The 27,167-nt window shown below is 37.2% G+C and overlaps 1 protein-coding gene across 4 annotated transcripts in view; it reads left to right on the top strand.

Annotated features, from left to right (window-relative positions):
• SGCG (sarcoglycan gamma) overlaps positions 1-27,167 on the top strand; it is a 196,066-nt gene that overhangs the window by 93,643 nt on the left and 75,256 nt on the right. For all 4 annotated transcript variants that reach the window (XM_037799811.1, XM_037799810.1, XM_037799812.1 and 1 more), the window contains exons 3-4: positions 10,647-10,748; positions 22,509-22,596. In XM_037799811.1, coding sequence (XP_037655739.1) covers positions 10,647-10,748; positions 22,509-22,596 — 190 coding nt within the window. The remainder of the gene's footprint in view (positions 1-10,646; positions 10,749-22,508; positions 22,597-27,167) is intronic.

Below are 27,167 nucleotides of genomic sequence, written 5' to 3'. Positions count from 1 at the left end.
TTAAGAAATGCAGAGGAAAATAGGTCACAGAAATATCAAATATTTTGCAGTCTTTGCACTTTTAGGGAAAGTTGAAAACAGTGGGATATTGGCCAAATACAGTTAAGGTTTCAGGGATGTTGATTAGCACATATGCCTGTTCTGTTGTGGTGGGAGTTGAATCCTTGCCTTGCAATTAAGAAAATAGGGGACAGAGCCACACCTGATCTTGTTAACTCAGATTTTGGGAAGATGAAGAAAAGGTTTGGAAGGGTGTCTGCTACAGCTACAGGTTCAGGTAATAAGGGAGAAGAATCTGAGTAGTGACATTGTCTCTCTTGATCTACCTGTCGCATGTTCTTGTCTCAATGGAAGGAACTTTGGATTGCAGAGCTTCTGGTGTTCTGAATGAATTACCCTGGGATTTCACGGAGGCATTATCCAGCTGGGATTGTTCTCCCTACCCCTTGCTATTACTCAGAGGTGTTGAGCCCACTCAGAGTGCCCGGTGGGAGCAGAACAGTCAGAATTCTGCTGTCAGTTGTTCTTTACCAAATGAATGATGGTGAAATCATATTAGAATTTACACCAAGAAACACCTTAAAGGAAGGAAGGAAAGCAAGAGTTGAGGTGTCACAAAGGTTAAACTGATAATACGGTGTAATGTAGGCTCCTGTTGATGTTGGGTTTTATTGGCTGAACTGATTTTTTTGAACCAGATAATTTAATAGTTTAATCATGCAGTAACAAGCAGTTTCGTGTGCCAGACATGAAACCAAGGGGTGAGAGTGGATGCAATTGATCCCTGCATTCAAGGTGTGCTCCAGTTAACCTTTGCTGCAAAACATATTACTCAAAAATGTAATGGCTTAAGACAACAGCCATTTTATCAAATCATTTGATTTTGAAGATCACAAAACTGGGCAGGGCTCAGGTGGACAATTTTTCTGCACCATGTGATGTCAACTCTAGGTCAGTTGGTCATAATCAACTAGTAGAAGGGCTGGTTTGAGGGTGCAGGATTATTCCACATATCTGGAGCCACTGCATAAACACATGGCTGGGAGGTTGCACTCAGCCAGAAACACTGGCTGGAGAGCCTACACTTTGTCTCTCAGCATGGTAGTCTCAAGTGAACTAACTGGGCTTTTTACATGGTGGCTCATGGCTTCCAGGGTATTCCAAGAGGCCCAGGCAAAAAGTCCCAGACTGAAACTTGTGCTGCTGCATTCTATCAGTCAGCACAGACTCAAGGGGAGAGAAATTAGACTCCACCTCTTGAAGAGAAGAGAGGTCAGTAATTTGTGGTAGAGACAACAGGCACGTGTATAATGTATCCATACATATGCTAATATAGAGGTACACAAAGACCACTATGGTAGTCCAAATATAACTGAAATGAACCTTGAAGGATTAATAAGAATTTGCAGTGAGGTAAAGTAAGAATGTTATTCACGCCAAGTCAACAGTATGCACTGAGTCACAGAAGCAGGAAAGAGCTTGGTGTGCTCCGAAAAATACAAGCAGTATGATACAATGAAGCACTAAGTTGGGGGGCCACACTCAATCACAGAGGTCAAGGGGGAACTCCACGAATTCAGAGCAAGCCTGCCGCTCCTCACAGGGGTCAAGGACGGGAGGGCACTGAGATTTCGGCCACTTCTCAGAACCCCCTTCAGAGATGGGGGTGAAGAGGGAGCATCAGATGCACACCCCTCCACACGCCCCACTTCCACAGGCTCCCCACCACCTTCAGCCTGTTGTCCACTGCACCTAATGCCATTTGCCCTTCATCACTCCTAGTGTCAGTGATGAGAAACCTCAACTCCCCATTCCTCATCTCCTACACTCAAACCCTCATTAGACCATTTATCATCCACTGTCCTGTCCTCCATCTCCAACCCTCCCTAACTCCTGAAACCCTTCCAAGCCTCCTAGAATTGAGGATTTACCATTGGCAGAGAAAATGTTTGATTTGGCTCCTTACCATTCACTCTGAGCCCCTGATGAAAGGGCCAGGCTTCTCCACTGTAGAATTACTGTTTTCTCTTAACAGTTAATCATTATTTTGTGAGGAGGTTGTTTGAAATGTCATAAAAAGCCTTTTCTTCATCAGACTCATTCTATTTATTTTTATATCTGTCTGAAGTGACTCATGGTTTCCAGTCTTATCCAGTGGCTGTCACTAGTCCACTGCAATCAGTATTTTGATGCTCACGTAGTCCCTACTTGGCTTATGGGAGTCCTTTGAAGTGGTTTTTCTGCCTGTTGACTTATCCCTGTTGTTCTTTGAGTCCTTCCTTGTTTTGGGGTATAATCCTGGCCCTTCCTGCCCTTAATCTACTCCAGTCCTGAAATTAGCTCTTTTGCCAAGAAGCCCTTGCTCCTTTAGTTGGAGAGTGTTATTTAGAAGCTAAGATTCAAGTGCCAGGCATGTTCTTTGCTAGTGAGGTATAGCTGCTCCCAGACCCTCTCAGAGGATGTGTATCATACACATATACCTCCTTATATCAAGATTTGTACATATAGAAAATTGTGAGTTCACAGCAATACCTCCAATTTCTGTCCAATATAGGGTTTGATCTGGCCTTCTCCTTTTCTATATTTGTACCTCCCTTTCTTGACAGCGAGAAACCTGGCCCCCATTTTTCTTTATTTACTTATTCAGTCAATCCCCCTCTGAGTGTTTGTCCCTACGTTCCTATCTCTACCACCACATCCCCCCTCCCCATGCTGGTGCTCTCCACATTCCAGGCTCGGACACTCTACCCCGGGGGGCTTCAATGCCAGAGAAGTTGTTCTCACCCCCTTGGGTTCTGACAGTCAGTGCTGCCTCACCCTTCTCAGAGGTGCCCTCTCCACCCCTACGGGCTCACACCCATACTTAGGTCACACCTCTTCCTAGGTCCCTTTTCACCCTGCTTGGGGGCCACTGCGGAGCCGTCCTCTTCTGACACAGAGGCTGACTTTTTCTGTCCCCTCTAAGAGTCTCAGGATTGTCTCTTTACAACCAGAATTACCACCAGGTAGGAGACCTGACGCCTCGGACACCTGGATTCAGTCTTCTTTCCAATCTTTATTAGGTCCAATCTCTTGCCATGAAAGGCTTTAAACCTTAAAAGGGGATTGGTCCTTGAGGTTACGTTCCCAAATCTCTGTCCACTTAGAGAAGTTTGCATCTCATACCCAGGTTCACAGCTTGATTGGGTTTTCCATTTCTTTGGTTTCTGTGACAATAACCCTAAAAGTATTTAGCTTAGATGGGATCCTAATATTATTCTAATTTTTAGTTAAGAATGAACACTTCACTTCAATGGAATCCTGTATCTTTTAGATTCTCCAAACAATAGAATTCTTATAGGGCTTTGTCATGGATATCACATCTTAAAATATTTACTGATAGGATTGCCAGGTCATCAAGATGGCACTAAATAAACCAGTGTAAAGTGAAACACTAAATAAGATAGTAAAAATCAACCTAAATATTTCAATCCAAATATTTCAGTAATTGCTGTGACCATAAACATTAAATTCTATTAATAGACATTATCAAATTGCATTTTTAAAAAGATCATCAATATGCCACTTACAAGAGACAAAAGAAGTCAACTGAGAAAGTTCAAAAAATAAGGTAGAAAAAACATACCACATCAATACTAACTCAATGAAAGCTGGTATAAAATTAAAATACTCAATATCATTTATAATGGCACCAAAGTACATGAAGTATTTGAGTAAAAATCAAGCAAAAAATGTGCAAGATCTGTATTCTGAGAAGTATGAAATACAAAAAAAAAATTATACAAGGAGAAATAGACAGTGTTCATATATTGGAAGAATCAATTATAAGATGTCAGTCTTCCCCAAATTGTTACTTAGATTCAATACAATGCTGGCCAAAATCCCAGCAGGAATTTTTGTTAAATCTACAAGTTGTTCTAAAACTTACTTTGAAAGGCAAAGGAACTAGAATAGCCAAAATAATTTTGAAAAAGAATAAAGAATTCACAGTACATGATTTCAAGACTTTAAGTTAGATAATTAATACAGTGATACGTTGGCAAAAGGACAGACACAGATCAATCGAACGGGATAGAAATTTCAGAAATAAAACCAAACATGGTCAGTTGACTTTTGATAAAGGTACAAATGTGGTTCAATGGAGAATGGATATACTTTTCACCAAATGGTGCTAAAATAATGGATAGCCATATGCAAAATAATGAATCTCTGCTCCTCATACTATACTCAAAAGTTAACTCAAAATTGATCAAAGACCTAAATGTGTAACTATAAAAACTCTAGAAGAAAACAAGAAGGATCTTTATCCTTGGTTTAGGCAGAGATCTCCTATATAAAATAATCAAAAGCATGACCCATAAAAGAGAAAATTGATAAACTGGTCTTCAAAATTAAACTTTTGTTCTCCAGAAGGCACAGTTAAATGATAAAAACAGTGTGCCGGTTTGAATGTATTGTGTCCCCCAAATGCCATTATCTTTGTAGTCTTGTGGGGCAGGCGTTTTGGTGCTGGTTAGATTTGCTTGGAATGTGCCCCACCCAGCTGTGGGTGATGATTCTGATGAGATGTTCCCATGGAGGCATGGCCCCACCCATTCAGGGTGGGCCTTGATCAGTGGAGCCATATAAATGAGCTGACTCAAAGAGAGGGAACTTAGTACAGCTGTGAGTGGCCTTTTGAAGAGGAGCAAGCTTGCTAGAGAGGAACGTCCTGGGAGAAAGCCATTTTGAAACTGGAACTCCGGAGCAGATGCCAGCCACGTGCCTTCCCAGCTAACAGAGGTTTTCCAAATGCCATTGGCCATCCTCCATTGAAGGTACCCAATTACTGATGTGTTACCCTGGACACTTTATGGCCTTAAGACTGTAACTGTGTAGCCAAATAAACCCCCTTTTTATAAAAGCCAATCCATCTCTGGTGTTTTGCATTCCGCAGCATTAGCAAACTAGAACACACAGAATAGGTTAAAATATTTGTGAATTACATATCCAACAAAAGGGATTTGTATCCAAAATACATTAACTCTTGCACTTCAATAATAACCCAACTAAAATTGGGCAAAAGTTTAAACAGGTATTTTACTAAAGATACATAAATGGCAAAAAGCATAAGAAACACTGCTAAACATCATTAGTCACTTTGAAAATACAAACCACAAGGAAATACAAAATTAACATACCTATTAGAATGGAGGCGGGGGGAGAACTGCCAATACCAAGTGCTGCCAAGGATGTGGCAATAGGAGAATACATTGCTTATAGGAATGCAAAATGGTGCAGCCACTTCGTAAAACAGAGCAGTTTGGAAGTTACTTGTTTCTTAAGTTAAATATATACCTGGTGTGTGGCCAGCAACCCCACTCCACTCCTAGATGTTTACTCAACTGAAATAAAAACTATGTTCACACAGAGGACATTATACAAAGGTTATAAGCAGTTTTGTTCCTCATCAAACAACCCAAATGCTTTTCAACTAATAAATATATGAACAAACTATGGTGATATCAAACAGTGGAATAACTACTTTAAATAAAAATAAACTGATATATATATATATGTGTGTGTGTGTGTGTGTGTGTGTGTGTGTGGATTAATCTCAAATGTGTTCTAAGTGAAATAGGCAAGATTCAAAAGACTACATACTACCTGATTCCATTTATATGACATTCTGGAAAAGGCAAAATTATAGGAACAGAAAACAGATCATTAGTTGCCAAAGAATGGGAGTGTGAGTGGGGGGTTGACTGCAGAGGGAGATGGAGGAATTTGTTTTTATGGTGGTAGTACTGGTCAGTATCATGACTGTGCTGTGGATAGAGAAATGTTCACTAAAAAGGGTAGATCTTATTGTTTATAAAGTATAACTCGGTCTACTTTAAGAACTAAATAGAGATAGGCAGATTCTTTTACTTACAAGCATTAGTATGGTGACTGGTGTTTGCGGGAATTTATAAATTCATTTAATTAAAACTATAGATTTCATAAGTGAAGGGATACTTTGATCTTCTCTTCTCTACTCCCTCAGGTTTTAAATAAGGGAAGTAATAGCCAGAGAAGGAATGGTTAGCTTGAGTAATCTGGTCGTGAATTAGCTACTTCAGAAATTAGATTGGCGTTCATTTATTTCTTTCATTCCTAAGGTAACAAAATGGACCCGAGAAAACCTCTGGCCTTTGTTCACTTAAACCTGGAAAGTCAGTGCCAGGTTTTTGGATTTGAATTTATAATCTTAAAATTCCACTTTGCTTTAGCTCGTAGAACCATATTGACTCTAAGACATTAACTTCTTCATGGAAATGTTTGCTTAAAAAGACTAATTATCCATGATGGATTTTATAATTTAGAATGTTGGTTTAACATCACAGCTTTATAAATACATGGTTGGATCCTGTGAGAAACTCTTAAAATGGTAGTTGTCAAACTTCTTGTCTTAGAACCCTTTCTTCAACCAAACCTGACCCTGAATCACCATGTGCAGAGAGGCTCAGGATGTACAGAGTTAAAACTACTGCTCCTAAAAGTTTGGAGAAGAGAATGATAGTGGTGGTTCATGGATAAAGGACCATGCAGAATAACTATGCATTCAGTTTTGTCCCTTTTAATGAGGTTTATTAACTGATAATGAGACATCTAGAGCACAGAAAGTGAGTTACAGTTCTGTAATCTCTGTCCTCTAAATCCCCAATGTACAAAATCCCTGAATGCATTTGTTTCATTCTACAGATCATTCTACCCCTGCCCCTACCTTCTTTTTAAGTCCCCCTCTATTATGGGAAAAGAGAAGAAAGAACAAAATTCAGTTGATTGAATTTAGGTACTTTTGAGACATTCAAAGGGAATGACAGGTAGGTGGTTGTATACGTGGCAATGGAGGGCAGAAGAAAGACTCTAATGATTTTCTTCCATATTAGATGGAATAGCATTCATACTGAGATTGTAATGGCAGCCAAGGAAACAACTGAGGGAGTCAGAATTCAAGAGCAGTATGATGGGCCTGAAAAAGAGGCAGAAAAAGTAATTATGGAGGTAGGAGGACATCTAAGAGAGTAGAGTACCACAGACATCAAGGGAAGAAAATCTTACAAAGAGGAAGAGGTCAAGCGTTAAACGCCGCTTAGGGTGCAAAGGTAATGAGGTTTGAAAAATGCCCACAAGTCTTAACAGCCTGGAGGTCATTGGTGACTTCCAGAATTATTTCTTCTATCCTGTCTTGAATTTCTTCTATCTTGTCTTCATTATTACAAACCCCCTGAGAACAGGCACCTTGAAAATAACATTGCGTCTTCCCATATTTGCTTTCCACTGAAGTTCCCAATAAATATTTACTGCACAGTAAGCTCAGATCATACATGTGAAGCCTTAAGAAGGTATTCATGGTATTTTGGGGGTGATGGAAGTGTTCTGTATCCTGACTATAATGGGGGGTCATACAAATCTAAATGTGTTAAAACTCATAGCTGCACTCCCCCAAAAAGTCAATTTTACTGACTTTAATTTACTTAAAAGTTAACTCTTTCATGATGAAACACTCAAAGTGTCAGGAGTAAAAGGGAATGTCTTCAACATAGTAAAGGGCATTTATGGAAAAACTCACAGCTAACAGCATACTCAATAATAAAAGACTGAAAGCCTTTGCCCTAAGATCAGAAACAAGACAGGGATGCCCACTTTCACTACTGCTATTCAACATTTACTGAAGGTCCTAGTCAGAGAAATTAGGCAACAAAAAGACATTCAAATTGGAAACGAAGAAGTAAAACTTCCTCTTTTTGATCAGATGTCATGATCCTATTTATAGATAATCCTAAAGAATCCACAAGAAGGATACTAAAACTAATAACCAAATTAAGCAAAGTTTCAGGATTCGAGGTCAACATGCAAATCAGTTGTTTCTGTACACTAGGCATGAACAAGCTGAAAAGGAAATTAAGAAAACAATTCTACTTACAATAGCACAAAAAAGAATAAGATTCCTAGGAATAAATTTAACCAAGAAAGTGAGGTTTATACAGTGAAAATTACAAAATATTGCTGAAAGAAATTAAAGGTCAATATTGAAGTTGGATCCCTATCTCACACCATATATAAAAATTAACTCAAAATAGATCAATGTCCTAAATGTAAGGGCTAAACCCACAAACTCTTAGAAAGTGTAGGGGTAACTCATGACCTTGGATTTGGCAATGGAATCTTAGATATGAAACCAAGAAAACTTTGACTTCATCAAAACTAAATTTTGTGCATCAAAGGACATGAGCAACAAAGTAAAAAAGACAACCTGCAGAATTGGAAAAAAGTTGCAAATCATATTTTTAAGAGTTGCAAATAATATTTGATCAGAATATATAAACAATTCCTACAATTCAAAAACAAAGGCAGACAACTCAATTACAAAATGGGCAAGGGACTTGAATAGACATTTCTCCAACAAAGATAAGCAAATGGCCAATAAACATATGGAAACATCCTCAGCATGATTAGCTATTAGAACAGCAAAGCACATAAGGATGGCTATTATAAAAACAGAATACAAGTGCTGGAGAAAATGTGGAGCAGTTGGAATTCTAGTACATTGTTGGTGGGAATATAAAATAATGCAGCCACTGTGGAAAGCAACATCGTGGTTCCTCAAAAAGCTAAATATAGAATTAACCATATGACCTGGCAATTCCACTTCTAGATATATACCTAAGGATGATGAACAGTCTAAAATAGATACTTATACCAATGTTAATAACAGCAATATTCACATAGCCAAAACATAGACATAACCCAAATATCCATCAACAAATAAATGGACAAAATGTGGTACACCCAGTAGAATATTTTCAGCCATAAGAAAGAATGAAGTTGAGATGATGCAACATGGAAGGACCTTGAAACATTATGCCCAGTGTAATAAGCAAGACCCATAAGCACAAATATTGTATGATATCACTTATTAAGAAGCAACTAGAAATAGCAAATTTGTAGAGATAGAAAGCAGATTAGAGTTTACCAGGGGATGGGGAGAAGGAGTGTTTGTTTTGTAAAAATAAAAATTAAAGTCATAGAATCGAAAGGAAAAAAGCGTGCAAAGGACCTGAATAGATATTTCTCCAAAGAAGATATACAAATGGCCAATAAACATATGAAAAGATGCTTAACATCATTAGTCATCAAGAAAATGAAAACCAAAACCACAATGAGATACTACTTCATACCCACTAGGATGGCTACTATAAAAAGGAAAAAAAAAAATAACCTGGCAAGGATGTGAAGAAATTGGAACCCTCATTCATTAATGGTGGGAAAGTAAAGAGATGTAATCACTGTAGAAAACAGTGTGTGGTTCCTCAAACAGTTAAACATCGAGTTAACATGACCCAGCATTTCTACTCCTAGGTATAAACCCAAAAGAATTGAAAACAGGACTTAAATAGATAGTTGTTCACCAATGTTCATAGCAGCATTATTTGCAATAGTCAAAAGATAGGAACAACCCAAATGCCCAACAATACATAAATAGATTAATAAAATGTGGTATAATCCATAAATGGAGTATTATTCTGCCATAAAAAAGAATGAAGTTCTGATACATGCTACAACATGGATAAACCTTAAAGATATCATGTTCAGTGAAAGAAGCCAGTCATAAAAGGACAAATATTGTATGATTCCATTTATCTGAAAATCTAGAATAGACAAATTCATAGAGAAGGAAAATAGATTAGAGGTTACCAGGGGCTGGGGAGAAGGGGCACTGGAGAATTGTTTTATGGGTTCAGAGTTTCTGTTTGGGATGACAAGGTTTTGAAAATAGTGGTGATGGTTGCACAACATTGTGAATGTAATTAATGCCACTTAATTGGACACATGAAATGGTTAAAATGGCAAAGTCTATGTTATATATATTTTACTACTGTCTTAATTTTCCAAAGTTGCTATCACAACTACCTCAAATTGGTTTTGACTTAAACAACAAGAATTTATTGGTTTAGGGGTTGAGGCCTGAAGTCCAAATCAAGGAATTGGCAAAACCGTGATTTCTGCCAGGGTCAGTCGTGTCCTGATGCCAGCTCCCTGCAATCCTTGTGGCTCTTCAGCTTTTCTCCCCAGTCCCGGCACATGGCAATGTCCTTTCCTTTCTGGCTTCTGTGACCTTCAGGTTCTTTTTCTGAGGTCTCCAGTAGTTCGAACTAAGATCCCCCCTCATTCAGTTGGACCACACCTTAACTGAAAGTAACATTTTCAAAAGGTCTTATTTGCAATGGATTTACACCCACAGAAGCACAGATTAAGACTAAGAACATTGTTGGAGTACATAATTCAACCTACTACAACCACAATAAAAACTTTCTTAAAATTAGTAAAAGTAGTAATGGTAAGATTATTTTCCTTCATCTGGGTGGTGGGTTTTTGAGTGTTTGTAAAGTGGTTCTTTAAATCTTCTATCTTCTAAACAGTCCTTTGTATTTATACAATGTTTAATAAAATAATAAATATTGAATGAAATAAAGTTTTAAATAAGGTATTTAGGAAAAATAGAGAAAGGACTGGTGGGAAAGATATGAAAATACATGCATAATTTAAGTTTATACTAAAAGAAGTGAAAAATGAGAGCAATAAAAACTCTCCATTATATTGTGTGTGTGTTTTTTTAATAGACAGGAATGGGCCACTTACGTGTTACAAAGGATGGACTTCGCCTGGAAGGGGAATCTGAATTTTTATTCCCATTGTATGCCAAAGAAATACACTCCAGAGTGGTAAGTAAATAATGAAACATTTAAATAATTTGTACTTTGTGAAAAACAAATAATGGTTAAACAGAAATCCAATGTGTTTTCGGAGGAGATTTCTTAAGAGTATACATGTACACACCTTAATGTTATAATCTTTACAAAAATCTTAGCTATTACATTGTAGACCTTATCTCTGATGTTACATTCCAAAATAAACTCCATTTTCCTGTGCTTCAGAGCTGAATCTTGCAGCCTCAGTAATTTAGACAATAATAAACTAACGGTTTTCGAAATGAGAACCTTTACCAAAAACAATTTGACTTCTTTCCATTTGTGCAAAGAATTTAAATCCACTCAATTCAAAGCACTTAATATTATTGGAGATGCTTAGAAATTAGTTTCATCATATAATCTGCACTAACTATATTAACTACAGATTATCCTGTAGGATTCTCCATGAGTAGATTAAACATCAACATAAGTAATTGTCTGACTTTAAATATATCACCATTTACTTCCATGGAATTTATGACAACTTCAGTCAAACACTATTTGTAATGTTCCAATTTTTCCTGATGTGATACTATGAACTTTACAGTAGAGATAAACATTTTACTAGATTTCAATAGATGGTATTATCTAAATGTTAAAACTTTGTAAACCACAATTTGACAGTTGTTGGAACATTTGTTTTTCTTCCATAATTCTGGTTATAAAAAGATATTTCAGCATCTATCATCAGAGCTCAGTACCAGCTACTATAGGGGAATTACAAAGGAAACAAGAGTCCTGCCACAGAGCAACATGCATGCAGTCTTGTTAGAGATAAAACACAGTCCTAAAATAGACATTGGAACCATCAGGAAGCAGCACTAAGAACTGCAAAATATGGCATAAAACGTATGCATAAATATTGACTACAGAAGAGATCAGAAAGAGTGCAAAGCATAAGTAGCTATGAGGCACTATTCTGTTACTTCTAGAAATATCTAAGTTGGGGGTAGTAGGCAGACAAATAGCCAGGAAAAGGATGGGCTGATACATGCAGGAGTCTGAGTGAGTGAGTGTATTTAGCTAATAGAATTTACATTCATCACAATAGCATTTCAGTGTGTGAAAAAGCCTTGTCACATAGGGACATGGCAAATTAACACAAGTTTTTGGAAAAGGAGAATGCAGACATGAACAAAGAATTCAAATATTAGAATTTAACCTTTTTTGGGCTGATTCTTTCCTCCATATTTTGAACGATATCAAACTGGTAGAATGGCCTGTTAAATTAAATCAGGTGACTAGATCATAGCAAAGCTAATATTCTGGAATTCATTCTTTTTAGTTTTATCTTATCAGACTTCTGTCCAGTATACTGTTTTAGAAAAAAAAAGGGAGCAAAACTGTATAAAATACACCAGATAATCATATATTAAACTTCACAATATTACATTAATAGGATATGTCAATCAGCACAATTACAGTAACATTTTAAATAATATGCAACAAACTATACAGTATTTTGTAACTGACTTTCCAATAATAGTCACTGAATAAAATTATGAATAAAATTATGTCTTGTAATTTCTGTATACCCTGACATATTAATTTTCTCAAAGACGGGTCTAAGAAATAATTTTCCATAAAATTACAGAAAAGAATTCTTATGAACTGGTAAAATTTTACACAATTCATTCACCTATATTGCTGGAATGAGAGAACTTCATTATGAATGTAATTCAATATGGTGCTCAGGCCTTAACAACTGAACTTGGTAATATTTCAAAAGTACCATATGAGGTCCAGTCAAGATTGTACTTGGTGTCCAAAATTTAAGCCCATCCACCCTACCGATGAACCCAAATACACAGCAATTATGTCGTAAAATAAAAAGGTTTTATTTAAAATATATATAGCCATGATAAAAAATGTGGAGCACACTGTGGTAAAACTTGACTTGAAACAATTGTCTACAAGTCTCCAGACCTGAAAAGAAGTAGGAGATGCTTAAAAACAATGACCTCAGAGTAAAAGGGATCAAAATGGTCTCTGCATGGATGGGACTCCAGCCAGGCCCATCACTTGAGACAGTGATGAGAGACAGAAAGCAGCTGCATCTCAGAGGCAGAGCAGCAGGGCTCTGCCTGAGCACTGGAGCCCAAGCAACCAGAGGAGGCTGAGAAACCCTGGGGTCTGGTGGAAACAACAGCAAACCCATTAGGTAGGCTGGGGTGAGTACAAACAGGCAAGTTCTTCCACATGAGGGAAGCTTGAAAAGTGAGATTTCAAACCATGTGAGGAAAAATTATGCAACAGATAATCACTGAACATTAAGAAAAAGTGAACTATTTCCAACCAAATAAAAAGTCAATCTGAAAATGACTGCAAAAGCATTTTAAGAGTCTCAAAGAGAAAACTATTTTGGAGTAGCTTTCATTAAAAGAACAAGAAATAACACCAAAACAGGCATTAATGGTAGACTTCTGCTTCCACGAGGAATGAGAACCAGATTTATCCTCCCTCATTAAACATCTAAAAAAAATGCCTGGAATACATGAAACATTTGTTCTCAAACATTGAACAATGGGCAGCTCAGGACACCTCAGTTTTCCCTAAGAGAAGAGAAGCAAAAGAGGTGAGTGCTAGGGTAGACCAAGTTACTGCCTGGAGATGTTTCCAGATTGCAGTGCAGGGAGAGGGGCACCTGTGAGGAGGCAGGTCATCTCCTGGAGTTGAGGAGACAGTTAGGAATCCAGTGAAACCATGAAAGCTAGAGTTCACAGGACAGGGCACCCTAGACAATAGAGCTGCACACTGACAGAGCTCTGGAGATTGCAGAGAGTTCAACCCCTTCCTTCCTATCCCAGTCTCTAGGTAAGTACTTCTCAACACAAGCGTGTAAGGAAAATACCTGAGGCTGGGAAACATCCACTTGGCGTGGTTGATGTTAGTTCATGTTCCCACCAGCCAGAGTAGAAAAACCTCATAATTCATAGGATGCCAGGTAATCAGAAAGATGTGGCTCAGGGGTGGTATAAGATCAGTACTAGAATAAATGTTGCTCTGGTCTCATCTAATAAAGCCTAAAAGGAAGCTTTGAAGGTATCATACATCTTCCAAGTGACTTAACAGTGTGTCAGAACAACTCTCAAAAGTCTATTCCATCTGTGCACTAAGGCAGAGGAAAGCATGAGCATGCTAAAAAGAGAGATAAAAGATGGAAGAGACCTAGATTAGTCTTCTAGAGAAGAAAAATATATCTTGGATTTAAAAAGTCAGCGGATGGGGTTTAAGAGCAGAATGGACACCAAAGAAGAAAAGATTAGTGAGGTTGAAGACACAGCAGTAAATACTATCCAAAATGAAATGAGAAAAAGACTAGAAAAAATTAACAGTACCAGTAAGCTAAGGGATGATGTCTTGGCTTTATATACATATAATTGGATCACCAAAGGAGAAAAAAAAAAAAAGAGGGCAAAAGTATTTGAAGAAATGCGACTTTTTTCCAACTGTGATGAAAACTATAAACCCACAGATAGATCCAAGATGTTCAATGAACCCCAAGCAAAAGAAACAAGGAAACTACATCAAGATGCATCATGATTAAACTGCTTAAAACCAGAGATAAAGAGAGAATCTTAAAAGTGGCCAGAGAAAAATGATTCACTACATAAAGAGGAAAAAGAAAAAGATGATGGCAGACTTCTCATGGGAAAAGTTCAAGCCAGAAAAGAATGAAGTGACAACTTTAAAGTACTAAAAGAAAAAACTGTCAACCTGGAATTCCAGACCCAATAAAACTAAGTTTCTAAAACAGAGCCCTGCATGACAAGAAATGTTAAAGTTCTTCAGGCAAAAGGAATATGATAGAAGAAATGAAATCTGGATCTAAACAAAAGGATAAAAACTACCAGAAATGCTAAAAACATGACATTTAAACCATATTAGAAGATAACTGACTACATGAAACATAAATAACAAAGTATTATGGAGTTTGTAAGGATAGAAGTAAAATGTGTGGTGATGATGAAAAAAAAGACCATAAGAGGGGAAATGGAAGTGTGCTACTATGTTCTTGTATCATACATGAAGTGTCAAAATTTCTTGTAGATGGTCTATAAGGTAAAGATATATACTATAAATCTAAAGTAAACACAAAAAAAATGTGTAGCTAGTTGGTCAACTAAGTAGATATAAATCAAATGATATATAATCCAAAAAGAGGCAAAAGAAAAATAATACTAAGAGCAAATATGATAAATAGAAAAGAAATAGAAGGATGGTGTAGTATGTTTGACCACTAGATGTCAGTAACACACAAGCTGTTTTTCAGAGGTTACCACACTGACAGGTTTGCAGGTGAGGGGACATACCTCACAGTGGGAAACCTTCCAGGGGCCAGTGTGTGATGGAGCCACCAGAGAGGAAGCAAGACAAGGGAAACCTCCCAAATTCCTGGGGAAGAGGAGAAAGGAAGGGGCTGGAGGTGGGGAGAACCAGGTGTCCCAGAGTCAACATAGTGTAAAGTTTCTGGGCCATAGAGATTCAAGGGACTTAAGCAGCATGGAGCCTTAGAAGTGTGAGGACAAATGGTATATAAGAATTTGAGGTTAGTGCTGGCAGTTGTTTCTAATGGGCCCAGGCTGCAGTGAACTAAACAACAAACAAGGCTACTACACAGAGGCTGTCATTGGCTCATTTATGTAACAGATGGTAGATTTAAGTCAAGCTATATCAATAATCACATTAAATATGAATGGGCTAAATATCCCAATTAAAAGGCAGCAATTATCAGATTGAATAATAAAAAATACACAATGATATGCCACCTACAAGAAACCCACCTTGATTATGAAGACACAAGCAGGTTAAAACTAAACGCTTGAAGAAATGATATACTCTACTAACGCTAATCAAAAGAAAGCTGAAGTGGCTACATTAAAGCAGATTTTAGTGCAAAGAGAAAGATTTCAGAGATAAAGAGGGTCATTTCAGATGATACAGGAGTAAATTAATCAACATTTATGTAGCTAAATATCTATATACCTAATATATAGCAAAAACTGACAGAATTTCAAAAAATAGAAATATCCACAAATATAGTCAGAGATTTCAAAACTCTATCTCAATAGATAGAACAAACTGAAAAGTGATAAGACTATAGAAGACTTGAACAATACTATCAACCAACTTAATCTAATTAACATTTATATAATGCTCCACTCACAACAGCATAATACAAATCATTTTCAAATCCACAAGAAACATTTACCAATATAGAGCATATTTTGGAACATTTTCAATAAATTTAAAATGATTCAAACCATACAAAGTATATTATTTGACCACAGTGAACATAGCAAGAAAATAGTACCACAAAGATATCTGGAAACTTCCCAAATATTTGGAAGTTAAATTATATATTTCTGAATAACCCATAGGTCAATGAAGAAATAGAGACAGTATTTTTAATGCAATCTTACTGAGATACATTCACATAACATACAGTCCTCCAAAGCATACAATCAGTTGTTCATAGTATCATCATATAGTTGTGCATTCATCACAGCAATCAGTCTTTGAACAGTTTCATAACTCCAAAAAATTAGAAAAAATTAAAATAAAAAAGATCATCCAAAACATTCCATTCACCTCCTCCCCCCATTGTTCATTTACTTATTTACTTTTTTTTAACACTTGTTCATTGTTTTTTTTAACTTTATCAAAAAACTAAAAAACAAATGATAAAAAACATTTCAAACAAAACTGAAACAAAGGAATAAGAAAAACAATCTAAAATAACTACATTGTTGCCAACTTGTTCCTACCATACCCTCCAAAAATTAACAAACCATAGTCGTTCCTGAGCATTCCCATAACATTAAGTTTACCCTCCGTAACTTATCTGTTCTTATTAGATTATTGTTCCTCCTTCCCTATTTGCTGTCTATTGCTAGGTTCCCTACATTCTACAATATAAACCATTTATTTTACATATTTCACAGAGTTCACATTATCGGTAACATACGATATCTCTCTTTTTGTGCCTGGGTTATCTCACTCAGCATTATGTCTTCATAGGTTCATCCATGTTGTCATATGTTTCACGACATTGTTCCTTCTTACTGCCATGTAGTATTCCATCTGTGTATATACCACATTTTATTTATCCACTCATCTGTTAAAGGACATTTGGATTGTTTCCATCTCTTGGAAACTGTGAATATTGCTGCTATGAACATTAGTGTGCAGATATCTGTTCATGTCACTGTTTTCAAATCTTCCAGGTACATACCAAGAAGTGAAATTGCTGGATCGAAGGGTAACTCTAAGGAACCGCCAGACTGTCATCCAGAGTGGCTGTACCATTATACAGTCCCACCAGCAATGAATAAGAGTTCCAATTTTTCCACATCCTCTCCAGCATTTGTAGTTTCCTATTTGTGTAATGGTAGCCAATCTAATTGGTGTGAGATGATATCTCATTGTGGTCTTAATTTGCATCTCCCTAATAGCTAGTGAAGATGAACATGTTTTTCATGTGTTTTTTTAGTCATTTGTATTTCCTCTTTGGATAAATGTCTTTTCATATCTTTTGCCCGTTTTATAATTGGGCTGTTTGTACTATTGTCGTTGAGTTATAGGATTTCTTTATATATGCAAGATATCAGTTTTTTTGTCAGATACATGGTTTCCAAATATTTTTTCCCATTGAGTTGGCTGCCTCTTCACCTTTTTCACAAATTCCTGTGAGGTACAGAAGCATTTAAGTTTGAGGAGTTCCCATTTATCTATTTTTTCTTTTGTTGCTTCTGCTTTGGGTGTAAGTTCTAAGAAGTGCCCTCCTAATACCAGGAAACATGTAGGGAAACATCTCCTACATTATCTTCTAGGAGTTTTATGGTACTATGTCTTATATTGAGGTCTTTAATCCATTTTTAGTTAATCTTTGTGTAGGGTGCGAGGTAGGGGTCCTCTTTCATTCTTTTGAATATGGATATCCAGCTCTCCCAGCCCCATTTGTTGAATAGACTGTTGTGTCCCAGTTCTGTGGTTTTGGGGGACTTATCAAAGATTAGTCGACCATAGATCTGGGGGTCTGTCTCCAAATCCTCGATTTGGTTCCATTGATTGATATGTCTATCTTTGTGCCAGTACCATGCTGTTTTTACTACTGTGGCTTTATAATAAGCTTCAAAGTCAGGGTGTATAAGTCCTCCCACTCTGTTTTTCTTTGTTAGAATGTTTTTAGAAATTTGAGGCATCTTTCCCTTCCAAATAAATTTGATAACTAGCTTTTCCAGGTCTGCAAAGTAGATTGCTGGAATTTTGATTGGAATTTCATTGAATCTGTAGACGAGTTTTGGTAGAATTGACATCTTAATGACATATCGCCTTCCTATCCATGAACACAGAATATTTTTCCATCTTTTTAGGTCCCCTTCTATTTCTTTTAGTAAAGTTCTGTAGTTTTGTATGTATAGATCTTTCACATCCTTGGTTAAGTTTATCCCTAGGTACTTGACTTTTTTAGTTGCTATTGAGAATGGAATCTTTTTCTTGAGTGTCTCTTCAGTTAGGTCATTTCCGGTATATAGGAACATTACTGACTTATGTACATTAATCTTATATCCTGCTACTTTGCTAAGTTTGCTTATTAGCCCAAGTAGCTGTATTGTCAATTTCTCAGGGTTTTCCAGATATGAGATCATATCATCTGCAAATAATGACAGTTTTACTTCTTCCTTTCCAGTGTGGATGCCTTTTATTTCTTTGTCTTGCAGGATTGCTCTGGCTAGAACTTCTAGCACAATGTTGAATAACAGTGGTGACAGCGGGCATCCTTGTCTCATTCCTGATCTTAGAGAGAAGGCTTTCAGTCTCTCTCCATTGAGTACTATGCTGGCTGTGGGTTTTAAATATACACCCTTTATCATATTGAGGAAGTTTCCTTCAATTCCTACCTTTTGAAGGGTTTTTATCATGAAGGGATGTTGGATTTTGTCAAATGCTTTTTCAGCATCTATTGAGAGGATCATTTGATTTTTCCCTTTTGATTTGTTAATGTGTTGTGTTACATTCATTGATATTCTTATGTTAAACCATCCTTGCATGCCAGGAATGAATGCCACTTGGTCATGGCGTATGATTTTTTAATGTGTCTTTGTATTCGATTTGCAAGTATTTTGTTGAAAATTTTTGCATCTATATTCATGAGGGAGATTGGCCTGTAGTTTTCCTTTCTTGTAGCATCTTTACCTGGTTTTGGTATTAGAGTGATGTTAATGTAATAAAATGAGTTAAGTAGTGTTCCATTTTCTTCAATGTTTTGAAAGAGTTTAAGTAAGATTGGTGTCAGTTCTTTTTGGAATGTTTGGTAGAATTTCCCTGTGAAGCCATCTGGCTCTGGGCATTTATTTTTGTGAAGCTTTTTGATGACTGATTGGATCTCTTTGCTTGTGATTGGTTGGTTGAGGTCTTCTATTTCTTCTCTGGTGGTCTAGGTTGTTCATCTGTTTCCAGGAAATTGTCCATTTCCTCTACATTATCCAGTTTGTTGGCATACAGTTGTTCATAGTATCCTCTTATAATTTTTTTAATTTCTTCGGGATCCACAGTAATGTCACCTTTCTCATTCATTATTTTGTTTATATGGGTCTTCTCTCTTTTTTTATTTTGTCATTCTAGCTAGGGGCTTGTTGATCTTCTCAAAGAACTAACTTTTGGTTTATTCTATTGTGTTTTTTTGTTGTTCTCTATGTCATGTATTTCTGCTTTAATCCTTGTTATTTCTTTTTTCTACTTTATTTAGGATTATGTTGCTGCTTATTTTCTAGCTTCTTCAGTTGTTCCATTTGTTCTTTGATTTTAGCTCTTTCTTCCTTTTTAATGTATGCATTTAGAGCTACAAATTTCCCCCTGAATACAGCCTTCAGTGCATCCCATAAGTCTTGATATGTTGTGCTCTTGTTTTCATTCGTCTCTAGATATTTAGCAATTTCTCTTGCTATTTCTTCTTTAACCCACTGATTATTTACGAGTGTGTTGTTTAACCTCCAGATATTTGTGAATGTTCTAAATCTTTGATGGTTATTGACTTCTAATTGTATTACATTGTGAACAGAGAATGTGCTTTGAATAATTTCAATCTTTTTAAATATATTGGGGCTTGTTTTATGGCCCAGCATATGATCTATTCTAGAGAAAGTTCCGTGAGCACCAGAGAAGAATGTGTATCCTGGTGATTTGGGATGTTTAATGCTCTATATATGTCTGTTAAGTCAAATTCAATTATCACATTGTTTAGGTTTTCAATTTCCTTATTGATCTTCTGTCTAGTTGATCTATCTATAGGATAGAGTGGTGTATTAAAGATACATTAGTATTTTGAACTGAATAAAAATGAAAAGAGACAACATTATCAAATTAGATGTAGCTAAAGCAATGCTTGGATGGAAACTTCTAGTACTAAATGCCTGCATTAGAAAAGATGATCAATGACTTCAGCTTCCTCCTTGAGACACTATAAAAAAGTACAAATTAAACCAAGAGTAAGAAAAGAAATTAGGGATAAGGAACAGAAATCAACAACATAAAAAACATTTTTTTAAAAAAAGAGAAAATCAGTGAACCCAATACCTGGTCCTTGCCTAAGAGCAATAAAATTGATCAACTTCTGAACATTCTGATAATTACAGAAAGAGAAGACACAAATTACCAATCAGAAATGATAGAGAGCTCACTACTATGGATCCTAGAGACAGTCAATGGGTGGTAAGGAAATATTGTGAATAACTTTATGCCAATAAATATAACTTTTCCACATATTGTTTATACATTCTTACATTTGCATGCTACTTCAATGACTAAATTAGCCTCTGACATTCCCATATTGTGTGCCAGATTGAAGTACTTAATTATATATATGAAATGGCCATAGGGCATTATTGAACACTCTCATGGCAACTGTGAACTATATTTGGGATCTGCCAGATACAACCTTATACTGTCAATTGTCTTTATATATCTCTCTCATAGCTCCAAATCTAGATCATACTTTCTTGCTTAAAGGCATCACGTCCTCTGGCTATTTTATCTATTCCCTAAAGCCAAATACAGAATTGAGTTATATATAGTTAACACATTCAGAATTCATTTGAGATGAATGGAAAAAAATCAATTGTTCTATATCTACCTTGCTGTCATTCTATAAATGGCATAAAATTTTTCTAAAGGGATCACAATGCTAGTTATGAAAGCCAAAAAACTCACTCAAAAGCTGGAGAACTGTTTCATCTAGAAAGTGGAAATAATGCCACTGTACTTCTTGATAAACAAGATAGTTTTTTGAATGTACATGTTAATTTTTAATGTACTTTCCAAAAAACAGAGATTAAAGAGCAAGTTCAATTCGATATAAGGTCTTTTGTTAAGTAATAAGAAGAAAATTTATATCATTTTGTTGTTACTGATTCAGAGCAATTTCTGGCCTATAATTATATCCTACCCCCAGCAGACTTCAGCACATATCTCACTGACCAGAATTGTGTCATGTAGGTATCCTAGCTGTAAGACAGGCTGGGGAAGCAAGCATTTAGCTATTCCAACCCCTATGGACAGAAGACAGAAAGAGAAAAGCATTTGGGAGTGGTTGTTGGGTTGGACAACCAAATGACTCCCAGAATAAGCTCACTTGGTTTAGGCAGGAGAATGGAACTCACAGCTCTCACCTGAATCTGTCCTTTAGTTCCAAGAGAATGATAGGAAAGAGCTTGGAAGTTGGCATGTAATGATCAGACTCCAGCTATAGAACTGTTACTTAGAAACTGTGACTTTGGGCGAGCCTTAATTCAATCTCTCTGAACTCTTTTTCCTCAACTATACATTAGGAGTAATGATAGCTACTTCTGTTGTGGAAGATGAAATGAGAGGATAGAAGCTAAAATTATTGGTGAATTATAGAATTTTATTTTTCATTATCATGCTAGTTATTTTATAATAATGTAAAAATAAGTGTTAAGGTCACATCACTAGATAAAATTTAAGATCCCGTTAAACCCATCTTCTTCTACAAGCTAAGTAAGGGAATGTCTAGCATGCTAGATAGAGTTCCCAAGGACAACCATTTTTGAATCTTCTTTCTTTCTGAAAAAGTACATTATTCCCTGCAACTCTGGAAGACATTTTATTTTCTCTGAGTGAACTGTAAATCTATCCAAATCCAAATGCCAAACTGTACTGAATGTTTATATGAAAGCTAGTAATCTTCTATGAAACAAACCACGCCTTAGGGACTCTAACACCCCAGAAAGCAGTGACATGCTCAGAAAGCCATTTTATCTTCCAACAAAAATTTTTAAAAGGATAGGTGTTATCCAACAAATTTTTAAAACATTTTCGAAATTGTGAGAAACCTTTGCATTTTGAAAATAAATAACATGGTGTGATCTAGTTTCTTAAGGTATGTTATGTCTTGGACATAAATAACAAAAATGAAATTTTCATTCTTTGGAAAAGAAAATGCACTGATTAAAAACTTGATTGTATTAGAGCTTCAGCTTGAGAGCTGTCTTGGCACATTCTAACCAGGGTGCATAAGCACTACAAGCCCACAGGACTATTATAGTTTATTGTAAAAAGCTTTAAGGTTTATTCCACAAATTTAAAAGATGAAAAAAATCTGTGGCAATGGATAAATTATTTTATACACACCCTAATGCACATATAAATATAAAGGTACAATCATTTTAACTAGTATGCATTTTGCTAATTTTATCAATCCCTCTGCTTTAGGACTCATCTCTGCTTCTACAGTCAACTCAGAACGTGACAGTAAATGCCCGCAACTCCGAAGGGGAGGTCACTGGCAGACTGAAAGTGGGTGAGTCCAGTTCAGTCACAGTGCTTTGTGTGTGTGCTCCATGAGCACTGTGCCTGAGTAATAAATGTAGTCTTTCTCTAAAAAATTCTACCCAATTTATTCATGAGCAATCAAGGTTTGAATTACCTAACTATCATGGTGCATTGACCACAGAGAATAGTTAGTACCACAGGGGACAGCAAGGGGTGTTTTAATTAAAGTTGTTTTGGTTCCAAGAAATACAGGGCCATTCAAGCTAGCACAAGAAACAAAATGTCTATTTCTAGGATATATAGGAAGCTAACAGGGACCAAAGGAAAGAAATCCAAGTATAGCTTGTCCTAAGGGAAAAGAAACCAGGGACTGGGAGCCTAAAGTATATTTTTTCTCTCCCTCTCCTTCTCACTCCCCACCTTACTCTTTCACCTTTAGTCTCTCTCTCTTCTCATTTATTCTCCCTCTCTCCTTTTTCTCTTCTCTTTTTATCTCCCTCTCCATCCCTCCTCTCCCTCTTTCTCTCTTCTGTCTTCCATCTCCCTACCCCCTGCTTCTCTCTCTTTCTCATGTTCTCTTTCTCCTCCTAAGCAGTTACTCTTTCCCCTTACTTACATGTGGATGTTCTTGGCTGCCTGTGTTCTAACCCTACATGACCTCACTGGTTCTTCATCCACTTGGCGATAGAACCCGACACCAATAACTTTCGTCTTCAATTTTGCAAATTCTAAATTCCCAACAAAATGCTCTGATTAGCTCAAATCATGTTTTCAACCAGTTTCCCTTGGGGCAGCTATGTAAACCCCATGCAGCCTGCTAAGGCCATGGAATTGGAGGTTGGAGGGAAATGGGGTCACATGGAATTGAAAGGCTGATCAGAAGAAGCTAAAGTGCCATAGACATTTTCCTATACAGTGAGAAAAAAGGGATTACAGAGAGAATAAAGATGAAGGAAACAAGAGGGTAAAATCAGCTGGTAAAATTAATCTGTATACATTCTCTACACAGTCAACATTCTATAGATTTGTTAAATCTAGGAAAATTAGGCAGCCTTTCCAACCATGGGAGACAAGATGAGAGTACCGGTCAACACAAACTGGCAGAATTTAATGTCTCTCCTTTTTAATGACTGCTTTTAAAAAAAAAAAAAACAGAACAATGTTACATTGAAAACTAAAGTCATATGTTAACCTGATGATTCCTTCTTAATATACTAATACAAGAATTCCATACTTTATGTTCTGCTTTAATCTTTATAACCTGCTCCAAAAATCTAATTATATTTCACTTTTGCTTTGAAGTTCTGTTCGATCACTGAGTCCGACAAAATTGTCAGAGGATCCATAGATGAGCCTGAGCGTCTCCAGCAGAGATGTTCCTGAAACTTGTCTAAATCAAACCATATTTTTTTATGAATTATACAGTATTCTGACTTCCTATACCATCATTTCTTCAACGTCTTTGGCAATAGTTTCTAATTCGCCTTGGTTCTCCAAGGTTTCCATGACAAACAGCACACACTGGTTGGCTTAACAGCAGGATTTTATTGGCTCAAGGTTTCAGATGTTAAAAGCCCAACATCAAGGTGTTGGCAAGACCACACTTTTTCCCCAATGTCTGTGATACTCTGGTGCTGGCTTGAGGCAGTTCTTGGGGTTCCCTGGCTCTCATCTCTGCCTCCATCACATGGCAATTCCTCTCTCCTGTCTGCTCTTCAGATTTCCGCTGACTTCCAGTTCCTCTGGCAGTGCCAGGTTTCCTGTCCTTAGTAAGACCTCCCCACATATGAATCAAGGCCCACCTTCATTCAGTTTGGCCACACTAAATGGGATCTTAGAAGGTCCTATTCACAAGGAGTTCACACCTTACCTGATAATACATCTTCAAGTGGTCTTTTTAAAAATGGGTTCAAAGCCACAGGAAGGCAGATTAAGATTATTCAATCTACCAAATAAATGTTTGAATTTTTGTCCTTTTCCCTTTTATTCAACAAATATTTATTGAATGCTTATGTGCTAGGTTTACATACTATCAAATAATTATTATAAGGGAATGCAATTGTTACATGCGCCAAAAGTAGAAAAACCTTTTTATATTCTTATAAAAGCAATTTAATACAAATCTCATACCTCTTATCTGCACCCATCCCATTACTGACCCTTAGCATTGGTGTGGTATATTTGTTACAGTTGATGAAAAAATATTCAAATATTACTAACTGAAGACAACGAAGATGGGAGCATAGAGAGGAGTGGAAGACTGCTAGTCCCCCAGAACAATTCATAAACGACCAAAAAACTAGCAGATAACCCGGAACAACTGCAGGGAGACAAACATGACCGTCCACTCATCACACACCAACCTGAATTGGGAGGAATGCCCGAGATCGCAGCATAAAATCTGTAGGTAAAACTGCAGACCCAAGCTGAGAGCAGAGAGCCAAGAGCCCCTCCCTCACGGAAGCCTCGAAGTGCTAGAGAGCCGCACTCTCCAAACAAGCTAGTGGACCTCAGCCCAGCTCCAACTGGGGTTTTAATGTTAACTGCTCAATACAGACAGAGAATCCTCAAAAAGCAGACAGAGGCTTTTGGTGACAGCTGACCTTGGGAGAGTCGGGGGACAGATCTGTCTCAGGACAGGGAGCCCAGAGGATCGGGTGCTATCTCTGGCCAAAAGGTGAATCTGGGAGCTTTCTGTCCCTTTCTCTCTCTGTGGAGAAAGCCTCAGCTGTTTTCAGCCCACAGCACTTTGCAATAATGAAAGCCTCAGCCATTTTAAGATCACAGCACTCTAACCAGCAGGATCAGAGAAACAAAGAATCTATTTATATGCAGATAACCTCTCTGGAGGGGGCATAGCTTCCCAAGAGGAAAGGGAGGGGCCCAGCTCTTCTACCTGCCTTCCATTCAGAACCAGACCCCAGAGCCTGGGGGAGGAGAGCTGTGGGCCACACCCCCTTACATCAGCCAGTGACAGGCTGACAGGTGCACCTGCTGGGCAGAAAAGCACAGGGTGTGTCAGTCCTCTAAGAAAAACCATCAAGGAAACCGGATACTGAATATTTCCTCCTTCTATGACCTGAGCCTGTTCTCATCTGGGAAAACCTGATAGGGGTGGCCAAGGAGGTCAGGGGCCTAAACAACAGAAAACCACAACCTACACTAAGAAAAACAAAGTTATGGCCCAGTCAAAGAAACAAACTTACACTTCAACTGAGATACAGGAATTTAAACAACTAATGCTAAATCAGTTCAGAAAGTTTAGAGAAGATACGGCAAAAGAGATAAAGGCAGTGTTTATGAAAACACTGGGCATACATAAGGCAGAAATCGAAAGTTCAAGAAAACAACTAGCAGAATCTATGGAAATGAAAGACACAAGACAAGAGATGAAAGGCACAATGGAAACATACAACAGCAGATTCAAGAGGCAGAAGAAAACACTCAGGAAATGGAGAACAAAACACCTGAAAACCTATATGCAAAGGAGCAGATGGAGAAAAGAATGAAAAAATATGAACAACATCTCTGGGAACTTAAGGACGAATGGAAATACAAGAATATACATGTCATTGGTGTCCCAGAAGGAGAAGGGAAGTGAAAAGGGGGAGAAGCAATAATAGAGGAAATAATCAATGAAAATTTCCCATCTCTTATGAAAGACATAAAATTACAGATCCAAGAAATGCAGCGTACTCCAAACAGAATAGGTCTGAATAGGCCTATGCCAAGATACTTAATAATCAGATTATCAAATGTCAAAGACAAAGAGAGAATCCTGAAAGCAGCAAGAAAAAAAAGCAATCCATCACATACAGAGGAAGCTTAATAAGACTATGTGTGGATTTCTCAATAGAAACCATGGAAGCAAGAAGGAAGTGGTGCAATATATTTAAGATACTGAAAGAGAAAAACCACCAACCAAGAATCCTATATCCAGCAAAAGTGCCCTTCAAATATGAGGGAGAGCTCAAAATATTTCCCGACAAACAGACAATGAGAGACTTTGTGAACAAGACACCTACCCTGCAGGAAATACTAAAGGGAGCACTACAGAGTGATAGGAGAAGACAGGAGTGAGAGGTTTGGAACACAATTTTGGGAGATTGTAGCACAGCATTGTAAGTACACTGAACAAAGATAACTATGAATATGGTTGAGAGAGGAAGGTTGGAAGCATGTGAGACACCAGAAGAAAGGAGGAAAGATAAAGACTGGGACTGTGTAACTCGGTGAAATCTAGTGTTCAACAATTATGATAAAATGTACAAATACTTTCTTTCACGAGGGAGAACAAGCAAATGTCAACCTAGCAAGGTGTTAAAAACAGAGAGGCATTGGGGGAAGGATGCAACCAACATAAACTAGAGACTGTAACTAGCAGAATAATTTTATTAAGCTCCCTTTAATGTAACAAAGGGAATATACCAAGGTAAATGCAGATGGGGGGAATAGGGGAGGCGTGTGAGACACTTGACATTGGTGGTTTGTCTGACTCTGTTCTACTTTGATTTAAGGTTATCCTTCCTTTTGCTGCTTCCTAACTGTCATTTTTTTCCTCTTTCTTTTTTTCTTTTTCTTTTGCCTCTCTACCCTCTT

The sequence above is a fragment of the Choloepus didactylus genome, chromosome 12 (assembly GCF_015220235.1).
Source record: "Choloepus didactylus isolate mChoDid1 chromosome 12, mChoDid1.pri, whole genome shotgun sequence".
Lineage (NCBI taxonomy): Eukaryota > Metazoa > Chordata > Mammalia > Pilosa > Megalonychidae > Choloepus > Choloepus didactylus.
This window is presented reverse-complemented; position numbering and strand designations above follow the sequence as displayed.